The sequence below is a fragment of the Heliangelus exortis genome, chromosome 6, assembly GCF_036169615.1.
Source record: "Heliangelus exortis chromosome 6, bHelExo1.hap1, whole genome shotgun sequence".
Taxonomy (NCBI): Eukaryota; Metazoa; Chordata; class Aves; order Apodiformes; family Trochilidae; genus Heliangelus; species Heliangelus exortis.
The window spans coordinates 19966050-19981591 of NC_092427.1; the positions used below are offsets into that span (position 1 = coordinate 19966050).

A 15542-nucleotide genomic window follows, 5' to 3' on the forward strand; every position below is an offset into this window, starting at 1 on the left:
CAGAACAAGTCCCAGACAGAAAAACCACAAGCCACAGACCCAGTTTCCATTCTGGGAAGAAGGTTGAGATGTGGAAGCATAGCCACTGTTGTGAAGACCCAGATCAGAGTAGTACGAAGCCTGCATTAATAACAAACAAACAAAACCCTTGAGAACTCAGCTTTGTAACATGAAGGATTTTCTAAATTCCTTTAAATGGGAAGGAAAAACTAAATCAGGTGCTTACAAATTGCGGGGAGTCGAAGTGGTCAACAAAAATAGGAAAGTGTGTGAAAACTGTGTGTCCCATTTGTAAGGCAGAGATATTTTGAAAAAAAACAAAAGGCTTTTCCTCTATCCCTACAGCATCTTAGGCACAAAATATCCTTTTTGTGTTCTTTCCACTGAAAAGACTTTAAACCCTCACATTCTCTCTCCATTCTCATTGCTATCACCCAACATGCTACAAGAGCCTGGTTAGATGGGACTTGGACCACATTTTGCAACTACAGTGTACAAAGCTGGATCTCCATGTGGACAACACTCCATCTTGCAATTTAAAACTAGACACCTATTTTGGAAACAACTATTTATCAGCAGACTCATCACTTCCTAAAGAACTCTGCCTCTTCTCTGTTTTTCATCACTTTGGCAACTTTTAGACTTAAGTCCAGGGCTTTTGGAAAGAGTATTCCTAAAGATTAATGCTACTGGACTGGAGTCAACTGGTTTTGGAGTTTCAGCTATTCTGAAAACTTTCTCATCCCCCTTCTAAATAATGATTAATCTGATTTATCAACAAAAACAGCAAGGAATTAATGACATTGATGTAATTTTGCTTTACATACACTAAGCCTCCTCTACATACACTAAACCTTAATACCACAATGATTTAAATTATATAAATGAGAACCAAACAACTTTTTTCCCCTGAATTACTGTCCTACAGATATTTTGTTCTGCCTGCAGTACTTGAAGCTCTGGAGTAGGTCATTAAAGAATAAGAGCATCGTTTTTCAGAACTACAACATTACAAAATTCCTTCAATTTTTCAAGTGGTTCAGCAGGAGTGCCAGCAACAGGACCTATTGTTTTATTAACAGTTAAAGCAACAGTATTTCATTTTCTCTTTCCACTCATGGAAAAGTTTTTGATGTTTTGGTTTCTTTTTAATAGCTTATTGCTGCACCTCCACATCTGAAAAAAACTGCAAAATCCACAATGTGCAAGACAGGAAAAAACCTGGTTTACCACAGAAAAAAAATTGCTAATTAGCTTTACCCCATTAAACAGAGCAATAGATTTTAGAGCAATATACATTATCTACTAACCCTGCTAGATTTTCTACTCTGGGATGATCCATACAGATCTTCCTCATAACCACTGGCCTGTTATGGAAGGAAAGGAGAAAGAAAAAAAAGGAGAGAATGAAACTGATGCAAAAAAAAAAAAAACAAACCAAAGGCAGAGACAGAACTTTTCAAACATACACCAGTAACAGGAGAAGTACAATATTAGGTCATGATTTCAAACACAAGCACATGAACACTTTTGTGTCTGTCAGTACCTGTATGCCAGCCAAAAATGTCAAGGATACTCCTGCTCGCATTTTTTGACCCCTTTTCCTTTGTTAAGGTACATTTCAGCTTCCCCTATTGTTTCTGCACTATAGTACCTACCTCTTCAAATGCTCTCTGAGGGGAACACAGGACAAAAAGGGGACACATGGTACATGAGACTACAATAAAAAGAATTTTAACACTGTAGTTACTAAGACCTCCCAGCAACGAAGCAACTAGAAAGCAGAAAATTGTAGCAAAAAAAATAATTCTAAGTTTATATTTGGAAATTCTGTTTAATAAACATGCATGAAATCTTTTTAGCTTTCTCCAATTACATCAAAATTAAACCCAGTGACCATCTGCACATTCCAGTATTTCACATGGCAGTCCAGACACTAATATGAAATGTTCATATTAATAATATTATTATAAAAATTATTTTTATTATACCTTTTTATTATAATATTATAATATTTCAATAAGAACTTTCAGTGGGTTCTGCTGCCCTTCCTCATTCTCAGTATCTCTGCCTTGCTGTCATGAAGGTGTTTTCTCTCAAAGGAGGAAAACCAGACAGGCTCAGAACCAGCAATTCACAATCAGGGTGAGATGCTCTTAAGTGCTTACAGCAGCAGAGACAGGAATAAAATAAAAAACCTCAGATTTCTCAAGCAGTTCACTATTCTGGCATCACTTCATGAGGCCTGCTTTAACATCAAAAATGAGAAACACTCTGTATTTGGGGTGCATTGTTGTTTGGTTTTTTTTCCCATGGAAATAGAATTTCTATTCAAATGAGTTTTTAAAGTCCAAGTTTGAATGCGTTCTTGAAATGAAAATCCACTAAATCAAATCTGAAACCATTGCCAAGCAAAATATTTCTCATATATTATACAGTGGATTCCATCAAAAGTTAAACAAATTAACTTAGAAATCAGTTTACACCCAAGCTGGTAAAGCAGCTTCTGGGAAAAGTTTAGATTTTCGACTGAAATGCAGTATTATCACCACAAATGGAGAGCAAACACCCAATTTCTTTTTTCAAGCACTGGTGTGAAATATTTCCACAGCTTTCTCACACAGTTTGGCTTCTTTCTACTTTTTACTAGTTTTTTGCAGGTTCCTCGAGTTTCTCTAGGTCTTTATTGAAGAATGGTTAAAATAAATCTTCAGTAGCTGAAGCTGAAGCCAACACTCCAGGTGCAGCCTCAGCAGCACCATGCAGACCCATGGCACCCACTGATCCTTTTGTTACTGCACTAAGGAATGCAGTTTGCATTTTTTCAGCACTGTCATAATGACTAAATGTGAGTTCAGATCATTATCTGAACCATTCCTGTGTAGAATTCCTTTGTAACAGTAGATCTCATTTTACCCAAATGTGGTATTCTTCACTTATTTTTCAGTTTTGACAAGCTGTCTCCTATTCATCATCAGTGTTTTTGACCTAACCTTGCATGAAACTCCCTGTGCTGGGACAGCTGTAAAGACAGACTCCTGCAGAACTGCTTTCACCTTTAAAGACAGATGATGCTGCCTTAGATGGAAACAGACCAGATAAGATCCTTTCCAGCTGTTTCAGTTCCTAACAGTTATTTTTCAACTAAGTGCACATTTCTTTCACAAGAACTTGATATTACTCAGGGTTTCATTTAATGTCATGTAGACATGCCAAGAATCTTATAGCCAGGTCACAGTCGTATCTGAAGTTCTTCCTTTATGCCCTACAGCTACCCTCCTTAGGGAAGTAAGTTTAACTTCATTAATTTTCCACAAATCTATTAATTTTCCACAAATCTAGGTTACCTCTTTTATCACTTTATAATCCAGGTACTTCAGAATGTATTTGTTTAGTTTGCAGTGTATCTTTCCAACTGAAGCCCCATAGATCAGGTCATTTCCCTTTGTCACTATGACTATTTCTCCAGCACATATTTTTGAAGCCAAATGCTCCACACAACTCTTGAAGAACAGGGTCAAGTTTATCAAACCACGCTTGCCCTTGCTCTATTTGACATTAAGACGCTAAGCATCTGATCATAGCCTCAAAAAAAAAAAAAAAATTAAAAAATCTCTATACTGGAAAGGCTAAAATAACTTATTCTCCCTTCACATCCAACTGACCCTATTCTTTTCTGCACTGTCCTCTTGCTTTGAACGCATGCAGAAACTTTGTCACTGCCATCATGATTACTTATACTTGAAACATTTTTTTCCTTAGACTGTGGCTAATGCTGCTTCTTTCTCAACCCCACAACTTCCACTTCTCAGGAAATTCTCTGCTGATTTACATTATACTCAAGAACCCCAGCCCAATGGGGCAACCTCTTTCTGTGATAAGTAGCCTTCCCTCTGCAGTAGCAGTACCTTACTTTGCCTCTTTCCCTCCCTGGAATTGCTTCCCATGAGATTCACCTAAAAACTTGACTGTGTGAAAGTACGTTTTTCTTTACTTTCAACCCAGCTTTGCCTTTGCAGTGTTCTAAGCAGTGCCCTATTTGTACATGTGCTAGTAAAACCCTGATACTATATAGAACTATGAAAAGATGCAGCCTTTGCTACATATATTTTTAAATAGTTTTACCTATTTCTGTGCAATGTTAAAGCTTAAGTTAGGCTTTGAGTTTTACAAGATGCTCTTTATGTAAAATACTGACGTGTTTGCATTATACTCCACTTTGCAGATGAAATAATCCTCAGGATTCTTGGAGACTCAACAAATCCTGATCCTTACACTTGACATTAGACTGGTGAGCTCTTTTACAAAACATACTTGCACATATTCTTTGTCCTTTGATCAAAAGGTGGAAAAACCTCTCAGTCACTCAAGATACATACTGCTTCAGAGTAGTTCTCCTCTTTGGTTCTCACATTCTCTAACTCAGCCTGCAGTGCGAGTAAGAATGCAGGATAAAAAAAAATCAGTGAGTGTATGTGAACCCATCCACAGCCAGGCGTGTGTATCAATGGCCAAAAGGATCAGTTCAGCTTTCCTCCAGCTCCACAAAGTATGGCTCAGTAAACACATTAAAAAAAACCATAATCAAATCTCAAAGTCAAATTACCAATTGTTAGAAATATTGTTGAAAGTTATAATAGTGCTGTTAAATTTAGTAGCCATGGGTAAAATCATTTATGCTTGCTGGCTTAAGTCAATAAAAGAACTTCCAGCTGTCTATACTTACATCATCAGTGCATCCATGCAAAATCTAAATGTGTTTTAACTATTTCTGTATGTGGGTCACTCACAAATAGATACATCACATTCCTCATTTGAAACAGTGAGGGGAATGGAGGAGAGTGAAAAAGCCACTCTATAAAACTGCTCTGTGCAGTTTGCTTTCTGCAGAATCCGAGACACCTCTGTCTCATCACAGTGCTGTCCCTAACACAGCACTGCTAAGAGTATGAGGAAATCTTGTACACTGAGCTCTAAGTTCCAACTCTTCTTCTGCCTTCTGTGCCCTGTTTTTCCACAAATTAGCTTTATCTTAATGTGTTCAATGCAAATATTTGCTCTCAAACTTTTATTACCTACACAGTTTGATTTTGCCCTCCAAAGCAAAGGTAACCACTTGATACACAAGCTGCAGCCTTGACAGTCAGTATATTTGTTCTGTCACCTTTGCTAGATACATTCAGAGTGAGTTTGAGAGAGTTTTATTCCCCTGTAGAGTTATGCTAAGATCAAATCAGACATACTTGGTCAAACAATGGACAGACACTAACAGAGAAAGTCTTTCAGGGGAAATAAAAGCTCTTCTGCTTTGTCCTATGGTAACTACTGAATTAGACCCAGCTTGGATCACTCTGATCATTCAGCACTTCTCATTTGAACTGCAGAGTAGGCAAGGGAAGCAGAATCTTTACATCACAGACCATGAACTACATCAGGATCATTTTAGATCATCCCTCATGTCCCATCAGCTATCATAACTGGTGTTAGTTTCTTCTTCATTGTTAGTTTTTAACACACACTGCAACTTGCAGACTATTCTTACCACTGGGTAGGTGTTGGCATTTTGCAGATGAGACTGTAAGGGCATGAGAGAAAAGAAAAATCAGAATACAAAGGAAAACACTGAAGCAAGTTATGGCAATAAAAAAGATGCTCCAAAACAAACAAACAAAAAAGCAGATATGTAAATCACAGCTAAAGAACTTTAACAGTGCACAAAGCCAGAGGTAAAAAAATTAGAATAAGCAAATAAAAGATACATTAGGGTAAATTTCAGTTCAGATTAGCAAACATTTACTTCTTTCTTTTACTTTCTTCTACAGTTGAAGGACAGGTGAATAAAGGAAGGAATCTCTGCCAAAACTCTTGACCTGTGCAAGCCCAAGTGTCAACCTGTACAAGAACATTCACCAAATGCCATCATTTGGTGCAACACATTCATGGGGACAGGGGGAGTCTGCACATACCAACATTTTGGAACAGTATTTCCTGCAACAGTAACAGTTAATAGCATTTAACAGAAAGGTTTCTATGGAGCCACAGGCTCTGCTAGAGTTCCAGTGCATACAGACCTGACAGCTCCCCTGGCTGACAGAATTACTGACCTACATGGATAAGAAAAACCTAAACAAACCCAAAACAACACCCCGTAAGCTTTGAACACAGACATGGCAAGACCTTGGAAGGACAATGCTACCAGAGTTCTGTAACCAGCTTGGTGGCACAGGGGACAGCAACATGAGCACACAGGCATGCACACTTAAATTGTACATTTTACCAACCCTCAGGCTTCCACGGCTACCTATTGACGTGTGCTCATCTTCATCCAAAGCCTATCAAAAAAAAGTATAAAGACAAGAAAACAATGAAAAGAACACAAGTAATAGACAGTGAGGAAATGCAGATGGCTTTGATGGAACAAAAGCAAAGAAAAGACTTACAGAATAATGGTCATTAAAAAGAACCGCATTAAAGTATAAGCAGAAGTTAAATTAAATTATACCCTGCCCAAGAAACACTGTCAAGCATTGTACTACAGGGTGAATGACAAGTTTGCTTGGCTGCTCCCTCCTCTGTGCTCTTAGCCCATAGTCTGAATAAGCACACATTAAAACCAGCAAGCAGGTTATTTCCCACCCCTTGTTCCCTTTATTCGAGCACATCTGCAACACCTCCCAGGGCAGAGAACTCAGGAAGTGGCTTTGGGGTTTTCACTCAGCTGGGACAGGGTGTGGGGGGTGTTTTTTTCTTTTAAAAAGGAAATATCATATATATCTGTTTTCTCAATTTGAAATGTTTAGCTATAAAGAAAATGCAAAAGTAGATACTAACCGAGGCATTCCTCCGGGCTCTACGGGAATAAAGCTCACTGTCTTCCTACCAAGGCAGGACAGAAAAAACAAAGAGTGAAGTCTTGAAAGGACAGATACACTAGGACACAAAGCACCTCAGCAATGGCTGTCAGTGAGGTTTAACCAAATAATAGAAGGTGACACCTTGTCAAGTCAGAAATTCCCTTTTTCCCCTCATTTGTGACCCTAACTTTATTTCTCTCCTTGTTATTCTGCTACAGGTAAGTATACACAGTGATGTCTCTTTTTGTATCTCAAAATCCTGCTTTTGCAATTAAGCTTTCCAGTCTTCAGTACTTCAAACTAAATCTTCTTCTTGAAATAAGGCAGTGGGGCAATTGTCTCTAGTGAGTAACCCAGAGGGGCACACACAGCAACCTGTGCTCTGCTCACAGCCTTTGTGACACCCACCACTGCTGCATTCTGGGCTAACACTAGGAAGGCTGGAGGATGCACTGGGGTTTTTTACATGGAATTTAGCAACAGTGATAGAAAATGGGTGAAAAAAGTTTCAGCATTGTAGTTGGCTGGTTCGCACAGGTGAACTGATTTCTAAGTGAGGAAACTACTAATAATATAGAACTAAGCTCACCAAGCAAGGGTTTAAAGAGACTTAATGGCTTATCTGCAAGACTGGTGTATCTTGGGTGGATAGTTGCTCCATATGGCAGCAGGCATTCAAAAAGGCACAAACTGGCATTTGTGCCAATTAATTATCAAGGGTCAAGGAATCAGGAAGCTTGAAAAGTGATCTTCCACACTAGAAGTCAGATGTTTAGTTTTGTTTCTTTCAAGGTGCATTACTCAGCTTGTAGAACAAGGCCATGAACAACAGTTTTCAGCTGGCATCTCTGGTAGAGCTTATAAAATCACATTTGAAAGACATTTGAAGTCAATGTCTTCCAGCCCTTTAGCAAATTCTTCGTCTTATTTTATAGGTGTTAAAAGTCATGTTGTTAATAGTCAAGTCTGTATCTGGTACCAACTTCACCAGCTTAGCAAACAGTAAAATCCAAGACTGCAGTGTCAGCTGCCATAGCAGCTGTAACACAAAGGTGACTGAAGAGCATGGAAAACACTTGGATAAAACTTAACTGAGAACAGATTTGAGAAGAAAAATTGTAACAAAAATGTACATATATTCCTTGTACCCCAAGGGGCTCTAGATGCTAAAGTAATCTTCAAGCTACAGGGTGGAGACAGAGCTCTGTAAAAAGAGATGGCTCTAGCCAAATCCTTGCCAGTTTTAAGCTGATCATAGATCACATTTCAGGTATTGATGAAGCTGTAAGGATCCTTGTGATAACAGTGGAATTTACATATCAAATACATTCCAAATTCTATAAACTATATAAAACTTCCACATGCAAAAGTTGTTTAGCTACATTGATCAAGGCCTACCATCCACTGCTCGATGTCTCCCCATTTAGTATCCAGACCATAATACCTCTACAGACAGAAAAGGGAAAAAACAGAATTTAGATGAGAAAGGCGAACACAGAACATCCAGACGTGCATTGCCAGGCTTCAGCCAAACCACACAGCTCCACACACACAAAAATACCAGGGAAAAGCAACACCGAGTGCCACTAAAGCCCCCTGCCCCCCGAAACACTGCCTGGCAAGGGGAGTGGGGCTGGGGGTACTGCCAGGGTACTCAGCAGCTGCTTCTTCCTCATTAGCACAAAAGATCAATGCTGTGGGGACAGGCCCAAGGAGCATAATGAGTCTTGAATTCCTGACCCATTTAAGTCAAGCCTCGTTACAAGGGATCCAAACACAGAGCACTTTTGGGATGAAAAATGCTGCCAAATCATGCTTACTGTTTAAATTTGTCAAACTGAGAGGACAAGTCAAATACAATACAACTAATTCTGTATTCTTATTTGCTTTATTCAGAACTCCCCAGAGCTCCTTTTCAGAGCACAAGGCTTTTTGCCTACACTTCAGCCATCTTAACAGTGGTGGTGTCAGTAACAATGAGAAAGAAGAGGACACACTTCATAAGTGTAGGCACAGCTGGAAAAACCTCTTCATTTCAGTACTAAATGCCATGCCTTTTCATAGTAGACTGCCTAATCAGAACTGTTTCTCAGTTCACAATTTATTTGCACAACATTTGGAACTTCTCAATGACCTTGCATTTCCACCAGACAACAAATTGTTCAAAAATTCTCAAGTTTAGCAGGACTTTTCTTTCTCCCCAAATATGCATTTCAGATCTTGTCTCAGGACACTTCCATTTCTAATGGTGACCATAACATTCCTGGGTGCCTGAGGCACAGTAATTGGTGCTTTGAGATGAATAAAAACATTCCTCTACTTGCCAGCTTTCCTAGAGTCTTGAAGAGGCCAGATTATCAACAGCCAAAACCTTAGGTAATGATAAAAAATTGAAGAACCTGCTCTGTATTATATTCTGCACTTAGCACTCACCCAATGGCATTAATCTAAGTTTACTTTCACCTTTAAAAATCTCATTCACTGTTATTAATAAACTAGAATGAACACCTTTGTGTTATCAGTCTATTCTCACTTCAGGGTTCTTCCTAAATTATTCACTGTGCTGCAGACTTAAGGAGGAACCAAACATCTCTCTGTAACAAGGAAAAGAGGAAACAGTTCACCAAGCTTTTTAACCACATTTCCTGCTTTCTCTGCAAAGCATCTCAGTGTGTGCTCAGGTACATGTAACACCCCTATACAAAGCCAGATTGCACACATATGAAATTTCTGCTGAATTAGAGTGCATGACACGAACCACTTTATTTGAGCACTACACACGTCCTTGTAAGAGCTCAGAGCAGTTACTTCCAGGCAGAAGTGTAACACCCACAACAGCCTGTGGTAAAATTAACTTTTAAGGACATCATCTCCTGAAAATGACCCTTCAAAGTTATCTGGACTCTGTCTGTTCAGGATCATATATGTGACCAGACCATACCAACTACATGCTTTGTAGTAAACAAGGTTTGCCCCTCCACACCCCAAGAGATGTATAACATATTCTAACATTGAAATCAACTGAAAAAATACACTATGAAAATGAAGAATCCTTTCTCACATGTAGGAAGGATTCATAAACAAGCTGGTAATTTTTAAGATCTGCTGCTTCCTTTTCCTGCTCTAACAGAGACTTCTGAATTCAGTCTTGCAAAAGGGAGATGAGTAAATAGCCCTTAAAAGACCAGATATGTCATGAGTTAATTTCCACTTAAGTCTTTTCCTCCACCCTCCCACTCAATGTCTCTCTTACAGCGAGGTGCCCAGCACACAGGACTTGAGGTGCAGCCACACCAGTGCTGAGTACAGGGGCACCATCACTCCCCTTCTCCTGCTGGACACACTATTCCTGATACAGGTGAATTACCAGAGACGTTAATGAATGCAATTGCATTGAAACTATTTTTAGTTTAGTCTTTCAAACAGCACATTTCATGCTGGACTCAACAGGCAACACTTGGAAGCCTCAGGTGTTTTGCCCCCATCATCCACACCCCATTTCTTTCACCAATTCAACCATTCTGTTCTACTGGGTTTGAGAAGCTGCAAGGGTTAAAGGAAGAAATGCTGCTTATACATTCACTTGGTCTTTAGCTAGAGGACTTTGCCAGACTCAAGTTGCCTTCTACCCTGAAAAGTGATATTACAATTAAATAATTGATGACATTTTTACCATTGAGAGAGAATTCCAGATCAGTAAGTGATAGTGAAAATGCTAGACCTGCAAACTCGGACAGGGATGTTGTGAGGCTGAGCCTAACCCACTTATCTTCTCATCCATGTCAGTGCACCAGCAGTCAACAACCTCCTTGTATCCCACAGGGATGTGTATGCACCAGAAGATTAAATTAGGTGCTATCAAGGAGATTGATAACAACCCTGTTGATCCATGGGCAGATGTCAATTTGAGTCACTCAGTACAGAGTCAACTCCTCGAATAAAGTCAAGAGTAAGAGACATTTGTGACCAGATTCATGGGGTCAGGATTAAATACCAGAGCACATGATTTGAGTAGCTGTCTATACACACACGCACACACTTATCCAGAGGTGAACAGCATTTCCATGCATATCCAGAGGAGAACAGCATTTCCAAGAAGCACACACAGTGCTGGGTCAAGTGAGTGAAACGTGCAGCTGGCTTGCCAGAACAAAACAAACAGGCTATGGGTTTAAAGCACATTTATCACTCAGCAAGCAATAAAAACATCCCAGGAAACAAAAAAAAGAGAAGAAAAAAAAGAAAAAGAAGAAAAAAAAAAAGAAAAAGAAAAAAAAAAGAAAAAAAAGAGAAGAAAAAAAAGAAGAAAAAAAAGGGGGGGAAAGGGGGGAAAAAAAAGGGGGAACAAAAAGAAAAAAAAAAGAGAGAAAAAAAAGAGAAAAAAAAAAAAAAGAAAAGAAATATTCAAAAAGGTAGAAAACTATAATATGCTCTCTCCCTCACTATAAAATCTCTTTGGGGCCATTTTGCATTCTAGGAACCAGCAGTTCACATGCACGATAACCTTCAGGACTTGCACGCATGGGAACACACACATGCAAACAAGAATGACTGAGAGCAAGCCCTACCTTCTGAACTTGATAGATCTAGGGGGAAAGGGAAGAAAAAAGGAAACAAAAAGCTAGCATGAATGAATAAATAATGCAATGCTCCACAGTCTAAAGGAAATATAAAGGAAAACACAAATACAAAAAGTTCACATCACAGCCCTGTGGAGTTAGGCCATATGACAGCAGCCTTTACACTCTAGTCTACCTACACCTGAAAAGCTAAACCCCCCCCCATCCCTGTGTCCGTGCTTGCCAGGGTCCTGGAGGCACATTCAGCCTCATCCAGCCACCAGCGAGGACCTCTCAGTTTTCTATCCTCCCTCCTACAAAGTAACAGATGCTCAATATTCACCTGGGAAGACAGCAGTGCATCTACAATTACAAAGAAGCAAACAGCATTAGCTACAGAAAAATCTGCTTTCCTTTTATGGACAAATTTTGTCCTTAACTGAGGCAGCAGAGCTAAAAACGCATCCATGTCAAACACCTTTCAAATGAGTACAGCACGATATCAGCCTGTTACAAACCTCTGAAAAATTACTGCATATATTCAACTGGTTGGAAGTCACCCTTGGAAGATCTCTGCATGTTGCTTTTTCAATGTTTCCAGAGAGGTTCAAACCATTTTCAGGCCCTAATAAATTCACTGTTGACTCCACAAAATGTGTTCTACAGTCTTTAGCCATTTTAATAATACACAAAAGCATTACAACCACAGTAACACATCTGAATTTTTTTGAGATGGAGAACTGCCCCTGACTGATCAACTTTATAAATCCACATGAAAACACAAAATGTGGAATTTTTTTTTTCTTGCATCTCCTAGCATTTCTAAAGCAATAAACACCTCTTGTTCAAAACCACCTAACTGGCTACACAAAGACAGAGGGAAATTGCAGCTTCATTCTTTACACTTCTCTGCTGAACACACAGCTTTGAATTGCTGGCTACATACCACAGTTCTGGTCTGAAAGCCCTCAGCTGCCTTACCTCCCCAGAAAAGCAGTGATACTGAATACACACCACCAGCAGCCCCTCTGATCTCCAACCTGAGGAACAATATCACTGCTGTGACTCCATTCTGCCTGCTGGTCCACACGCTGCAGGGCCTATATCCCTATTTTGGGATATTCTCTGGATCCTGCCATCCATTGCTCTCCTGAGCTATCTCTGATGAACCCAGATGCCAAAACTGGGAAGCAAAGCACTCTTCTTTCAGTCCCTGCTTCCACGGCCCAAAGAAGTTCCCCTTCACAAAGGCAAACTGCAAAACTCATCTCCACAGCCCACAAGTATTAATTCCCATTCCTACAAGCATGGGAGGATGATCGAGACCCAGATTTGAAGCTAATATTCACACACACTGATCACCTCTCTTATATTTACTAAGAAAACCTTGAAATGCAAAATGAACTAAACCTTCCCACAGCTCCTAGATGGCACACTGACTGATCCTTGGCTTCTCTCTTGCACATTCTGAGCACCTTCCATCCACATGCAGGAGCCACCACTGGTTTACATAAGGCAGCTACCACACAGCTCTTCAACCTTTAAACTCTCTCTTCCCCATGCCTCTTGCCTTATCCACACTTCAAGGCAACACCATGGAAGTTCTGTTTTCCAAACCCTGGTGCTTCAGGCTTGGTGTAGCAGGAATTCCCATGGGGTGCAAAGCAAGACACACAAGAGGTCTTGGTCCAGGACCCTGACTGCCAACAAGTAACACAGCCCTTGGTCAGGGACAGCCCAGGGGCACAGGGATAAAGCCAAATGCATCATGCTGACTGTCCCAATGTTTTATATAACTTGGAATTTTTTTTGTCCTTTATTAGCTAACAGGCATTACAACAGCTTGCCCCAAAAGTGACCACTCTCTCATCAATGTACTGTCCTCCTCAGACAGGATGTTACAGAAGAAAACAAACACTTTTGAACAGTAATGTCTATTGCAGGTATGTCCTTACAAAGAGCTTAACAGAGTGAAGAGACCAATCACCAGACAAATGCCTTCAACAGCACTTTCTGTCACTATCATATGATTAAAAATGTCTTTTTGTCCACAGTATTTGTGGCAGACTGCTTCCCTGGTTTCATAATTATATTAGATTCCCTACAAGAGTAAAGTTTTTCATAGAAGTAACTTTTGAACATGACAAAGCAAGCCAGTGAAGCACAGTTAGAAGGCAGAAATTCAGTCTACTAAAGCCACCTTCAATATTATTCCTCTCCAAATTTTTCTATGCATCTTTACACGGGTTGCATAAGAAAGACTCAGCTCAGCCACTGCAAACCTCCTTAATTTCCTCTCTGTGTGTAAAAGTACCAAGTTTTCTGTCAGACTTTGTCCTGCCACTCATGACACAAGAATTCTGCTTTTCTGTTGTTTTTCCTCCACTACCTGGGATTTTAAATGGCTTCAGACAATCCTGAATGCCAGCTGCAACATGACACACATTGACTCAGATTGGACTTCTGGGCACCAAATATTGGCAAGGGAAGGAGGGGCCCAAGGCCCAGTCAACCCAGGATGGGTCAGCAGCTCAAGAGTGCTGGCAACTCTTTGGCCCACATTAAGTTGGCTTTTTACTAAATTCACTACATTTCATTACATTTACTAAGTTCACTACATGCTCAAGGAACTAACACAGAAAAAAAGAAACCCAGCACAGGAAGTACTGGTAACATATTTTATACCAAAAGAATATGATTCCAAAGGAGGGAAAGTACATGCAAATGAGTATACTGGTAAAGCATGAATTCACAAAACAGCAAAGCCAAGTTTTGTGCTGTGCCCTCAAAGTGAGAGCCAAAAATGAAGTGAGGAGACAAGCATAATGTAGCTGCTTTGAACTAAAAGTACAGGCTCATCTGCTGTGAAAATTCATCCTCCTTATCCTGCAGATTAAGGAGTGGGAGATCACTCTCTTTTCACTCCTGGCACTAATATCAGCTTAAATTGTGGTCTCCAAGTGCCAGTCCTCAAAAAGACATTTGAAGTGTTGCCAGCAGAACACACAGAAGGCACTCCTACATAAAACATTCTCTACAATTAGCTGCAGCTTTTATGTGTCTTGAAACATTACTGTCAAGGATTTCTTGGGAAAAAAAAGGCTTTAATATATCTCATGCCAAACTTCTCAGGAAAAAAAAAAAAAGATACACACAAAAAAATTCTTTCCATTTTACCTGGTAGGTCCATGAGAATTAACAGCTTGCTACTCAGAAAAACTGAGCTGACAACTCCAGACTTGCTCTTCTACATGAATCAAAAATAAGTATCTGAATTCACACAAGAATTTGTCTCAGTACCAAATACACCTCTGCAGTGAGAGCCAAACAGACTGACTTTGTAAAAGACGAAGTTTCTAAACTCCACAGCACCATGGCATGGGAAAAAACCCAGGACCCATCACAGTTCTGCCTCCCACCAGCTGGATGGGTACAAGTGGCATGGGAACAGGCAAGGGAGCAAGTGTCATATATTATGAAGATGCTGTGGCATTGCCTCCCATGAAAGCTCTCCTGTACTGACTTACCATGCATGGAACTCCATCAAAAAACCTGCTGTGATCTCCTGATTTATTATTTACATCTTTGGTGGATAACAACAACAAAGCAGCACAGATGAAGTTAGAAATGTTCAAGTAGTTATTTTTACTAGCTGTGTGCTTTTATAAGAGTCTCATGTCAAGAAGCCCTTCCACTACTAAATATATAAATAGATAAACATATACGGGATTCAAGACTGACCACCTCCCTTATCTTCATAAATTAACATACAGAAAATCATGATTCTTGTGCTCATTTTCTTTCTTCAGCTTCAGAAGCCACTTTTCATTCACCTGGCTTATACTTTCCTACTGCACGTGCACTCAATCTCTTCTTCCTATCTTCCTGTCCCTGGAAAAAATCTACATTAGCACCCTTACCCTTCTTTCTGCTGCCTGGCAAGGGGTGATGCCACATGATGATGGGGTGTTACCACCTCTGGAACACACCTGCAGCCCTGCCCCACCACAGCCTTCCATAGTAATTTTCTCACACCTCACCCTGCAATTCAGTGTGTTTGCTTTCACAAGTCCATCCGTTTCTGCTATTTGATTCCTCCACCTACTTTTCTACTACAGTGATATGCTTC

General features: G+C 39.9%; 1 protein-coding gene across 20 annotated transcripts in view; it reads right to left on the reverse strand.

Annotated features, from left to right (window-relative positions):
* LRRFIP1 (LRR binding FLII interacting protein 1) overlaps positions 1-15542 on the reverse strand; it is a 99375-nt gene that overhangs the window by 35593 nt on the left and 48240 nt on the right. For 9 of the 20 annotated variants that reach the window (XM_071747045.1, XM_071747046.1, XM_071747035.1 and 6 more), the window contains exons 3-9: positions 11423-11440; positions 8253-8300; positions 6832-6876; positions 6282-6332; positions 5543-5575; positions 1311-1367; positions 40-120 (exon numbers count right to left, since the gene is read on the reverse strand). The exons of 7 other annotated variants lie outside the window; for them this stretch is intronic. In XM_071747045.1, coding sequence (XP_071603146.1) covers positions 40-120; positions 1311-1367; positions 5543-5575; positions 6282-6332; positions 6832-6876; positions 8253-8300; positions 11423-11440 — 333 coding nt within the window. The remainder of the gene's footprint in view (positions 1-39; positions 121-1310; positions 1368-5542; positions 5576-6281; positions 6333-6831; positions 6877-8252; positions 8301-11422; positions 11441-15542) is intronic. 4 more of the 20 variants (XM_071747031.1, XM_071747030.1, XM_071747033.1 and 1 more) reach the window with 4 other exon arrangements.